This window comes from Myotis brandtii, unplaced genomic scaffold (genome assembly GCF_000412655.1).
Source record: "Myotis brandtii unplaced genomic scaffold, ASM41265v1 scaffold190, whole genome shotgun sequence".
In the NCBI taxonomy this organism is placed as follows: Eukaryota; Metazoa; Chordata; class Mammalia; order Chiroptera; family Vespertilionidae; genus Myotis; species Myotis brandtii.
Genome location: NW_005357076.1, coordinates 3,340,883 through 3,352,577, shown reverse-complemented (window position 1 = coordinate 3,352,577; position 11,695 = coordinate 3,340,883). Strand labels below are relative to the sequence as shown.

Genomic DNA, 11,695 nt, shown 5'->3' with positions numbered 1-11,695 from the left:
GGGGTGGGGGTTCTGAGAGCAGACCTAGGCCCCTGTAGCAGGGATCACAGTCCCTCCAAACCCCAGGCCTTCTCCATGCTGGGCATCTTTCAGTCTTGTCCACATTTCTCCTCCCATGTTAAGTAGCCTGGTGTTGCCTGACTTGAGGGGTCTTGTAGGGGTCTGACCTGAGAATGAGAGGAGTGGCTGGGTGTGCAGCAACCACAGGGTAGAGAGTGGGGTAGTGTGTTAGGATGGGGTAAGCCCCTGGGCTCCAGAATCATCCAAAAGCCACACTGGGCTGGAGCTGCCAGCTGGTGCTTGAGCCCCAGGCAAGGCAGATGGGGCTTGGGGAAGTCAGGCAGGAGCGGGCTCAGGCCTCTGAGCTTGGCGTGGGGTAAGGCTGCCCCCTAGTGGCCAGTGGGTGCCTCGCAGCCCAGCTGTGTCTGGGAGTAGGCAGCCAGGCTTTGGTTGAGGGAGCTGGAGCCTGCTCCTCCAGAGGCTCCTGGGCAGAGGAGGAGACAGCAGAGGGATCAAGGATCTGGGGTTCCTCAGGCACAGCCCTGCCTCGGCCTCCTAGGGTACCTAGGCCCAGGTCTCGAGAATGGCACCTTTCCCTTGGACTAAGGGGTACTCCTCGTCAGACCCCAGCTAGGGCCTCCCTCCTGATGCTCATGGATGGATCCCCCACCTGCCTACCCATCCCACTTTGCCAGCGGAGGCAGGCCCAGCCCCTGTGGGAAGTGCCTTCCATGTGTTACCTCGCAGCAGCCCCACTGAGGACACTGGCTCAGAGACGTGCACACAGACGCAAGCACCAGGCCTAGGAACACTGCCCACGTCTGCCCTCCTCCAGGCTGGGGACAAACCCACTGGCAGCTCCCCGTGGGCAGCCCCTTGCCCAGTGACACATTCTTCACGATCCAGGCACAACCATGGACAGGGACTTGGTGGCTGCAGCAGCTCCCCCCCGGTTTCTGCCACCCACAGACCTGGACTGCCAGGGACCTTGCCTAACACTTCCTCCCAATCTCCTCGGCCACCTGAGGGTGACGCAGAGCCCAGCTCCATCAGGGACAGGGCCGGCTTGGCTGCTCTCCCCATGCACTCCGGGCCTCCTTCCTGCATCTCCCCCTAAGCTAACAGATGCCTCTGTAGGCACCAGCTCTGCCTGCTGTTGTGTCACTGCTGATTACAAGTTCACACACTGTTTTCTGCCTTTGCCTCTCTCCTCCTCGCTATGTTGCTTTCCCGTGGCCTCTGTCTCCCACCCTCCCCAGGAGCTGGGCTGCTCCACAGCCTCCCAGCAGCCCTGCCTGCTGGTGGCCTCAGGCCAGGCCCCGCTGTCTCAGGGCAGCAGCTGTTTGCCACCCACCTCCTCGCACAGCCCCAGGAGCTATCCCCCCTGCTCTCCCCTGCTGCTCACTCTCTCTGCCCCTCCTTCCCCCACAGGCAGACCAGGTGAGACTGTGGCCTCAGGACAGGTGGGGCGGGAGATCTCTGAGGAGGCTGGCGAAGGAAGCCTAAGGGAGGCGTTGGGGGGCTGCCAGTGGGTTTGTCCCCAGCCTGCAGGCCTTGGAGGAGGGCAGACCTGGGCCTGGTGCTGGCATCTGTGTGCACGCCTCTGAGCCAGTGTCCTCAGTGGGGCTGCTGTGAGGACCCCACGGGGTAATGAATGGAAGGCACGTCCCACAGGCTTTGCCTCATGGTAGCTGCCCAATAAACGGGACATCTTACTGTTGTTATCACCGCTATTATTACCGTTACCTATTCAAGCCCGAGCCATATCCCGGGTAGAGGGTGACTTTCCCACGGGTCAGTGAGGCGTGGTCTTTATCTCTGTGTTTCCTGATGTCTCTTTCTCTGTCGCGATGATTATTGTTACATTCACCTCTCACTAAGGATGCACTAGGTACCAGCCAGAGCTAAGTGTTTACATGTTCTCATTGAATCCTCACAGTACCCTAGGAGGCAGGTAATATCACGACCCCCAATTTACAGGGAAGGAAACCGAGACTCGGAGAGATTAAGCGATGTACCCAAGGTCACGCAGCCAACAGCATGGGAGCCAGGATTCAAGCGCAGGTCTTTCTGATTCTGCTATGCTTTGTCTGTGCCTTTATGTGACCCATCCATCCCCCAATCTAACCCAGTCCCCTTCACCCCCACCGCAATACACGCAGGCCCAGGGGCCCTGGCCCTCACTACCCAGCAAGCTCTGTGCACCCCCTGAAGGAGGGGCACTCACCCACCTGCGGGGCGATCTGGCCCGGGCTCTGGTCTTGTCTGACAGGCACGTTGTGCTGCTGACTTCCAGCCGCTTGTCTCTGCGCACTTGCTGCTGTTTCTATTTTTGATTTGAGTTTAATTATAAAGCATGATGTGCTGCTCCCCTCTCCGGCCTCTCCTGCCACTCCCCGCTCCCCCACTGGCCCCACGGCATGGTCAGTGCCACACCAGCCAGGCAGCCGGCAGGGGGATGCCTGCGGCACGAGTGGATGTGGATGTTGGTTGTGGGCAGGGAGAAGGAAGATCAAATAAGCCATTTTCAAAGCTGCAAGGAGGGTGTGGAACACGGGCAGAGAGTTGAAGCTGGAAGGATCCTCTATGGAGGAGGATGGGGAAGAGAGCAGCCAAAATCACACACAAACCAGCGGGATCGCCAACATCAGGACCCAGGCCCAGGGCCTTTAGTTGGGGGCTAAGGATTACATTAAGATCTAGAAGACGCGGGCTGAGGGAAGTACGGGAAGACAAAGGGGTCAGCCGGGTTCAGAGCAGGTCTTCTGACGCCCTGGCCGGCCGTCAGAAGCTGTGTCCAGAAGCCCCTCTGCCCTCTGCCAAGTTCATCCTTCCCCCAGAGGCATTCTGACCCAGGTCCCACTTCCGTGTGGCCAGGGAAATGGTCCTTAAGGCGCCTCCTAAGGTTAACTGTGATCAGCTTGAGACTCAGGCCTATTAAGAACCCTCCCTGCTCTCCAGAGACCCTCCTCATATACCCAAACCTCAGTGCTCTTCCCACTCATTCTCAGGTACCGTGCGCACACACCTGTGCACCCCCCAGCCACACCTGCAGGGTCTCTGAAGTCTGAGCTCCAGGGAATAAGGCCCAGCCCCTGCTGGGGCTCCCTGAGCCCAGGGAGAGCTGGTGGATCTCCTCAGATCTCGTCCCATCCTCCCCCCCACCCCCCAGGGCCCATTCCCACCTGTGGGGGCTGAAGACAGTGGCTGAGAGAAAGTGCAGGCAGCCTGAGGAAGCGGAAGGAGTAGCAGGCTGTAGGCCGGACCCCGCACTGGGCTCTGATCATCTTCTGGGTGTCCACCTGGACCAGAGCCCCCAGCAGCGCCAGCAGGGCCAGTGCCAGGGTGGCAAAGTGGCAGAGCCCCGTGGCAGGGAGCAAGGACCAGCTCTGGGGGAGAATAAGCTCCAGGTTACAGGCAGGTAAGCCAAGGCCAGATTGGCTGGGGCCACATCATTGGGTCGGGATAGGAGCTGCCACCCAAACCTGCTTCTGCTTTGAACCCCCTGGGTAAGGTCAAGAGGGCACCGGTGCTGGGAGAGATGAGGAGGCAGGTTTGGGGCCCAGGGCTCACAGCCCCTCATTTTGCAGAGTGCCCAGCCCCAGGGCTGCGGGGTATGGCTTCACGGGCTGCACACCGCACAACACCCGGGGGCTCCAGTTGCACAGACTATTTGGGGGATGCACCCCCAGGAACTGTGCAATGCTGTAGCTCAGGTGACTCCCCCAAAGCCAGCTGCCTGAAGGGAAAATGCTGAGGTTTTGGGTCAGGGTATTTGAGAGCCTCAGGCCTAGGAAGTGGGGTGACTGGGCATGATCAGAGACCTGCTGCTCTGCCAGGCTCCTGAAGCCTGTTTAGAGGAAAGAGCAGGGCGGGAGCACGCATTCCAGTCCTCCTCTTGGCTCCCTGTGCCCGCAGAGCTCACCACAACAGCTTTCCACTCAGCTTAGCCCCCGGCCTAGGCCCAACTCCAGTTACAACCCTCATTTCCTATCATTACACCTGTTTAGAGGAAAGAGCAGGGCGGGAGCACGCATTCCGGTCCTCCTCTTGGCTCCCGTGCCCGCAGAGCTCACCACAACAGCTTCCCACTCAGCTTAGCCCCCAGCCTAGGCCCAACTCCAGTTACAACCCTCATTTCCTCCCATTACAGTCACCCCCTAATTCCAAACCTAGCCCTCTGTCCTGCCCTAATCCCCATCCCCAAGATGCTCACCCTCCTGACAGCATGTGTGAAGGGGTCAAATTGCTAATGTGCCCCTCCCCACACTTGGTTGAGCTGGCTATGCATCCAAAGACCAAGACAGCTCTTCTGAGTGGGGGCCGGGGAAGGATTCAGGCCGTGCTCTTGGCAGGAGGAGAAAGCTGTTGCTCTTCCAACTATCAGGAGAGCCTAGGCCAGCCACCCACCCCCACCGGCAGCTCCTGTGAGCCAGTGGGTGGTGCGGCACAGCCAAAGTCAAGGTTGAGGAGAGCTGAGGGAAGGAGCTGGCTAGCAGGAGCTAGAGGCAGGCTCAGGGAGTGGACAGCAGCTCTGGAGGCCTAACCCCCCAGCTGATGGCACTCACGGGAGATGTGATGTGGGGAAGGCGGGCTGCTGGGACCAGCCGGGGACAGACCCAGCCTGGGCGTGGTGGGAGAAGGGCAGTGGGGAAGAGCTGCTTACGCTGCAGCTCCCTCACAATCCTGGTAGCACCCAGGAAGAGACACCCTGGCCTCCTCCCAGTGAGCTGGAGGAAAACCCAGGGCTGATGCCAGAGAAATGGAGGCAGCGTGTTGCTGGGGTAGCCCGACTCTGTCCACTAGGCAGCTGGGGACGCAGGCCTCCAGCAGGAGGGGAGGGGCTTGAGGAGGGAGGTGTTAGGGATCTGTTCCCCTTGTGCTATTGCTCCAAATGCGCTGAACACAGAACAGGAGGCAGGTACATGGAAGCAGGAAGGAGTCTGAATAGACTTCAGTAAGACCTTTATGTCCTAAAGGGGTCCCAGAACCAGAGAGGAGGGAGGTTAGGGAGAGTCCTTCTATTGATCTGAGATCAGATTGGGGGTGGGGGGCAGGTAGGGCGTGGGGTGCTGGGTCGAAGGAGAGGATGGATTGGCATGATGACAGGAGAGCTTCACAGCAGCAGGGCTGTGTGGAGGCCGTGGCTGGCGGCAGCACCTGTTCTCCTTCCCCACGTGGGGACGGTGAGTCCGGGCTGATGTGAGATTCACTAAATTTAAGCAATAGCTGCAGCCGCACTTCCCCCAGAGCTGAAGCTGTGGGAAGATTCAGACAGACCATGGTTCCAGGACTGGCTGGCTGCTGCCTTGGGCGGTGGGGGGTGGGGAGGTAAGAGAGCCACCACAGGCCTTTGACCAAGGAGGCATCACAGGTCAGCATCAAGACCAGGTAGGAAGGCCTCACCTCTTCCATTTTAAGCTTTCCAGCCCTTTCTTTCCTAGTTTTCCATCCTCTCTGGGGTCTGAAGAACCTGGGTAGGCTGGGAGAGAGAGGCTTATCTTGGCTGGGCCCTGATAAGGCCTTGGGTTGGTGAGGGGAGCCCAGCAGGTTGGAGAGCGGGCCAAGCCCCCTTCCACCCTCAGTTCCAGCCAGGCAGCCCTAACAACTACTCTCACTGTCCCCTCCCATGTCCCCCACCCACCCTCCCCTGACCTTTCACCTCCAGCCCTCATTGGCCTCCCCCTTCCTATTCCCTGCCCAGCTCTCAACTGGCCTCTCACTTCTAACTGCACCCAGCCTTGCCCCCTTGTTCCCTCCCCCTGCCCAGCCCTCACCTGGCCCCTCAGCTCCGGCCTGCACCCCGCAGCTTCTGGTCCAGCTGGCAGAGCTGGTGGAGGAAGCCTCGGTTCGGGAAGACCCATCGGTGCTGCCGCACGGTGATCACCGCCTGGCGCAGGGACATCTGCTGGCGCAGCATGAGGTAGGCCAGGACCAGAGTGGCGGAGCGGCTCACGCCTACCACGCAGTGCACCAGGACCTTGGCTGAGGGAGACATCCTGGTGAAAGAAGACCCTTTCCCACCAGCAGGCCCACCCAGGGGCTGGGGTGGGGGCCCAAGTTCCTCTCCCCGCCCTGCCTTGGGTGTACTCTGTGACAAGCCCTGGCCAAGTCATTCAACATTTAGGGACCTCAGTGTCTTCATCTGTCAGATGCGTAGACCAGCTCCTACTTAGCCTCATGGAACTTGTCATTACGTTTGGTGGGACGACGGTCAAAGTGGACCCCTTGGGCTGGGGCCCAAAGTCTTCTAAGTCATGGCTCATAAGACCCTCCATGAACTGGCCCCACGGATCCTGCAGCCTCATCTCAGGCTGTCCCACCCCAACCTTCAGCTCTAGCTGTGCCGCGTAACTTCCGGCTCCTTGAAGCTGTCATGGTCTCTTGCCTCCAGCCTTAGCACATGCTTTTCCAACTCCTTGTAACCCTTTCCCCCTGCTCTCGGACTGACTAACATCTACTACTCATCTGTCAGGGTTCAGCTTCTTTGCATAGGCATTCCCGACCACTCATGGGGTCGCCTGAATCATGGAGCAGCTCATCCTTTTTGCACGTGGCCCAGTGACTACTGCTGCAGGGGGGAGTCACCCTGCCTGCCTGCTCCTCTGCGCTGAGCACCCCTGCCCTGCGCTCCCTTAGCTCTTCACATTTCCCCACTCCTGTGCGGAGCACTCGTACCACTTTACGCTGTGACTGTCTCCCCTCCAAACATAATGACAAGGTCTGTGAGGGCAGGCACCCTGCCTTGTCTAAGCGTGAATTCCCAGCATCTAGCTCAGTGCCTGGCACAGAGAAGACAGTAAATAGCTGGCAAGTGGATGGATGGAGAACAAATGAATGTCAAAGTGTTTTGAATATTAAGAAGTGCTGTGAGGCATAGTCTTGTCTCTCCCGTCTCGCTCGTGCAGTTGAGAAACTGAAGTCCAGAGAGGGATGCTGGCTCGCCCAGGTTCCAGTGGCAAAGGCCAGAGCGCTCACCCAGGATAAACACAGGATAGGGGCCCAGCTTCCCCCGGGGCCCTTGTTGTCCCCTGGGTGCTAGAAGTTTTGTTTTTTTTTTCCCATTTGAAAGTACTTTGTGGCATAAACCAGACATCTACGTACCAAACGGCAATTTCTGAAGGCTGCGTGCTACAGAGAAAGAATTGTTTTTGCTGTTTGGGAGGCCTGGCTTCCACGGCTGCTCCTAACCGTAGCATGGTCTTGTATTCTAGGCCTCAGTTTCTCCATGTGTGAAGCTATGCATAAATCACTGGAGCACTGAGCAGACATTTTTTTTTAAAAAAGCTGATGGCTTTTTAAAAACTAGGGTGGTTGGGGTCCCCCCCTGAGGCCTCCGGGAGGACCCAGTGCGGCTCTCTGTGGTGAGCACAGCGCCTCCTCCTCCCTTTCCTCCGGGTGCCTTTTCCTTGCTCCCTCCTTTCCCTGGGCTCCCAGGGCCCTTCTCTGGCCTCTGTGGCTTGTTTCCTGAGCCCATTTCTTCCATGGCTCATTTCTACCTCTGTGACTTTCTAGATAAACCTTCTCTTACAGTTTAGAAAAAAAAATTGTTTAAATAAAAACGAGGGATGGGAGGGCACTGATGTTTGAAGGGAAACTGGACATCCCCCCAGGACTGGACAGGACGGATCTGAGATCAGACCCCAAGTCCTACCCCCAGGTGTGCTGAGGCCGCGGTGAATGAAGTCAGCTGCGGAGGAGAAGTAGGCACTGATGTCGAAATCGGGGAGGTCATGGGCTGGCACCCCCAGATAGCTCACGCTGCTGCCGTAGAAGTCAGGGCCGCCCTGACAGTAGAGGCCTCCATGGGCGGCGTTCAGCACGTGGGTGATGCCCAGCTTCCAGAGCTCGAAGCGGTTATTGGCTGTGGCCCTGGGGAGCGGAGGAAGGGGGCTGGAGGCTGGCTGAGCCATGGGGTCCAGGAGGGAGCCCCCTACGTCAGGCCCCCTACTTCAGAGGGATGGAGCCACTAGGGTCCAAAGGAAGGCGGAAGGAACCCAGCAAGCTAGAGCTGGATCCACAGCTCCCAGGGCCACCCTCAGAGCTTTTGGTGGGAGAGCTGGTGGGATAGGAAGTTATCTGTAGCCCCTCTTTGCTTCCTGAGGCCATGCGCCCCTGCTGGCTGGGACAGAAAGGAGAGGATTGCCTCACCCCTGGGACCTAGCTGCCCCGCCCTTCCTTCCTGCCCCATGCCTTCCCACGCGCTTCCTGCCTCTGCTGGCCACTACCTCATACCTGCCTCTACTCTCCAAATGTTTAGAGGTGACAACTTTCCTGATTCACCTTTAGTCAGGCTTCCTCGCCCACTGTGACCCAGGAGAGAGGCTGGGACCAGGAAGGGAAGCTCTCTGTCCAATCCATTTCATACCCCACATCACCATTCCCCAGGCCTCTGCCCCCAAAACTCCCCCATTTTCCTGGATATGTCAGCAGACTCCAGGAATTTCTGGGAGCTCTCCTCTTTCCTGCAGGCAAAGTCCCCACTCCCCCTGGTGGCCGCATCTGATCACTGCACTGTCCCCAGCACAGAGGACTTCTGGAGAAAGTCCCCGGGTCTAGAATGCTCAGTGTAGAACTATGTCTCCGTGTTCCCATCCCGCTCCTATCTCTGGTAAAGAGCCCAGGAACTGTCTGTTCTTGTTCCCACCCCTACAGCCCTTAGGCCAGCTACTACTCACGCATCTCCTATGTAAAGGTTGGGCCAAACTTCATCTGCCCGGTTGCAAGAAGAAATTTTCCCCGCCCGCAGGAGCTCTTCCAGTTCCACAACGCTGGGGCTAGGTGTGGCTCCCGTATCTCCCCACAGCTCTGGGAGCGGGGCCTCAGCCATGGGCCAGCCCACCCACTCCCCTGTCTCTGCAGTCACTCCTCTCTGCCTCTCCAGGGTCATTTCTCCGGCCGGAGATTGGCAGGGACAGGTGGGACAGAAAGAAGTGACTCAGCAAGTCACCGGGGCCTCCAGAGGGAACAGGACATTTTCTTCTCCAAGTCACCCCCGCCAACCCCCAACTCCATTGACCACATGGAATCAGACATACCTCTGCAAACACTTTATCTCTGCACCTCCGTTTCTTCACCCGCAAAGTAAGGATAATTGCACCTACCTCAAAGAATTGTGAAGATTTGCCCTAGCTGGTTTGGCTCAGAGGATAGAGTGTTGGCCTGCGAACTGAAGAGTCCCGGGTTCGATTCTGGTCAAGGGCACAAGGGCATGTACCTTGGTTGCAGGCTCCTCCCCAGACTGGGCCCTGGTCAGGGCTCCTGCAGGAGGCAACAAATCGATCTGTTTCTCTCACATCGATGTTTCTCTCTGTCTTTCCTTCTCTCTTCCACTCTCTCTCTAAAGATCAATGAAAAAAATATCCTCGGGTAAGGATTAAAAAAAAAAAAGATCCCTAACTGGTTTGGCTCAGTGGATAGAGCGTTGGCCTTCGGACTGAAGGGTCCCAGGTTCGATGCTGGTCAAGGGCATATACCTTGGTTGTGGACACATCCCCAGTAAGGAGTGTGCAGGAGGCAGCTGGATTGATGTTTCTCTCTCATCAAGGTTCTAACTCTCTATCCCTCTCCCTTCCTCTCTGTAAAAAATCAATAAAATATATATATATTTTTAAAAGAATTGTGAAGATTTAATGAAACAAAGGATGTTCTGTTTCTAACACATAACATATGCTTAAGAAACATTTTTGGTCAGGTTAAGAAGCCCGAAAAGGCTACTCCATTCTGAGGACTGAGTTAAAGTAGAGATCCAGGGTGGAGAGGAGATGGTTGACTCTAAGGATCAACAATAGAAAAAGCTCTGCAGTCTGGGTCAGAACTGTATGGCTGTTGGATGAGTCTCTGGATTCTAGGACTCAGAAGACGTTTCCTGAGTTGCTGAGTCAGAGAACTATGGAGAGTAGGCATGGAAGACCTCATCTGAAGGGTACCCACAGGGTTCACGAGTTAAGGTTTGAACAGTGGTTTTGTCATGCAGATGGCTGATTTATCAAAAGAGAAGGCTGAAACGGGTCATGTATGTCAAAGGGGAAGAAAGAAGGGACTTGAATGTTGCCCTAGAGCAGTGATGGCGAACCTTTTGAGCTCGGCGTGTCAGCATTTTGAAAAACCCTAACTTAACTCTGCTGCCGTGTCACATATAGAAATTTTTTGATATTTGCAACCATAGTAAAACGAAGACTTATATTTTTGATATTTATTTTATATATTTAAATGCCATTTAACAAAGAAAAATCAACCAAAAAATGAGTTCGCGTGTCACCTCTGACATGCGTGTCATAGGTTCGCCATCACTGCCCTAGAGCCTAAGGGCCTGTCATCAGAAACATTTTTTGAGTTGGGAGGGAGAGTCCTCTAATTATAAGGGCTTTTGTCTCCACCACAGAAACTGAGAAAGGTCTGTATCTGTCCTTCTGCCAGAGCTAGTTATTGGCAAAAGAGACGAGATGTCTTGCTGGCTCTCAGATGACTTCATGAAGGTCCTGACGGGGCAGGGGAAGCACCAGCTGCAGTGGGAAGCCTCCCTGCTGTCCCGGTCTTGAGGCCAGCTTGAGGGTAACGTCCACACCAGGACATCCCACGTAAGCATGTCCACTCCAGAACCTGTCCCCACCCCCATCAGAGCCACTGAAGTCTGTCTTGCACTGGTTGGGAAAGTAAGGCCAAGGAAGGGCTGGAGCCCAGGTCACAGATGGTTTTGGACTTGGTTGATGCCAGTGCTAAGCAGGGCTGAAGCCGGGGGCTGCTGAGGACAGGGATCTGGAGGGGCCCTGGGAGACGGTTGAGGAGCCCGGGGAGTTCCCACGGGGCAGGGTAGTATAGTGGAGAAGAGCATGGGGTCTAAAGTTAGACAGATTTGAATAGGAATACTGGCTTTGGCACATATTAACTGCAATAATTCAGACAAGTTTCTTGGCCGTGTAGGGTTGGCACAAGGATTAAGTGAGATATTTATATGGCATTTGGCGTCCCTGTCAGAGAGTAAAGGGGCAATAAATGGTAACAAGGATCATCATGAGTTGGCTCTTGGAGAGGAGCTGGTTCCCTCTAGAGCAGTGGTTCTCAACCTTCCTAATGCCGCGACCCTTTAATACAGTTCCTCATGTTGTGGTGACCCCCAACCATAAAATTATTTTCGTTGCTACTTCATAACTGTAATTTTGCTACTGTTATGAATCATAATGTAAATATCTGATATGCAGGATGTATTTTCATTGTTACAAATTGAACATAATTAAAGCATAGTGATTAATCACAAAAACAATATGTAATTATATATGTGTTTTCCAATGGTCTTAGGCAACCCCTGTGAAAGGGTCGTTCAACCCTCAAAGGGGTCGCGACCCAAAGGTTGAGAACCGCTGGTCTAGAGGAATGAGGGTAATTTCCCCTCGTCCTCAAACCCCATTTACCCATCCTCTCGGCTCCTCCCCATCTTCACCGGCCTGATCTCCTTTGGCCTTATCTTCTCGCTTTGGGCCTGACGCATGCGCTCCTGGGTTTTCTTGCGAGGTTCTCTCTTGCATCTTGAGCCCCGCGCCTCTTCCGGTTTTGGCCCCGCCCCCACCTTGGGGCTCCGCCTCCCGTCAGCGGGGCCCCGCCTCCTGAAGCAGTTCCGGTTGGGCTTAAGAGCAGTTGCCCGAGCCGCGGAGACCTGGGCAGGAGCAATGCCTGCGCGCAGCCGTCACCGCTCTCG

At 56.1% G+C, this 11,695-nt stretch overlaps 1 protein-coding gene across 3 annotated transcripts in view; it reads right to left on the bottom strand.

Annotated features, from left to right (window-relative positions):
- The window catches only part of DUSP13 (dual specificity phosphatase 13), a 10,697-nt gene extending 4,749 nt beyond the window's left edge, over positions 1-5,948 (bottom strand). The window contains exons 1-3 of one of the 3 annotated variants that reach the window (XM_005864650.2): positions 5,778-5,948; positions 3,186-3,389; positions 2,232-2,326 (exon numbers count right to left, since the gene is read on the bottom strand). In XM_005864650.2, coding sequence (XP_005864712.2) covers positions 2,232-2,326; positions 3,186-3,389; positions 5,778-5,864 — 386 coding nt within the window. In that variant the 5' untranslated portion in view covers positions 5,865-5,948. Of the gene's footprint in view, positions 1-2,227; positions 2,327-3,185; positions 3,390-5,777 lie in introns of those variants that run through there. The other 2 variants (XM_014538354.1, XM_014538355.1) reach the window with 2 other exon arrangements.
- Positions 5,949-11,695: the final 5,747 nt, after the last annotated feature.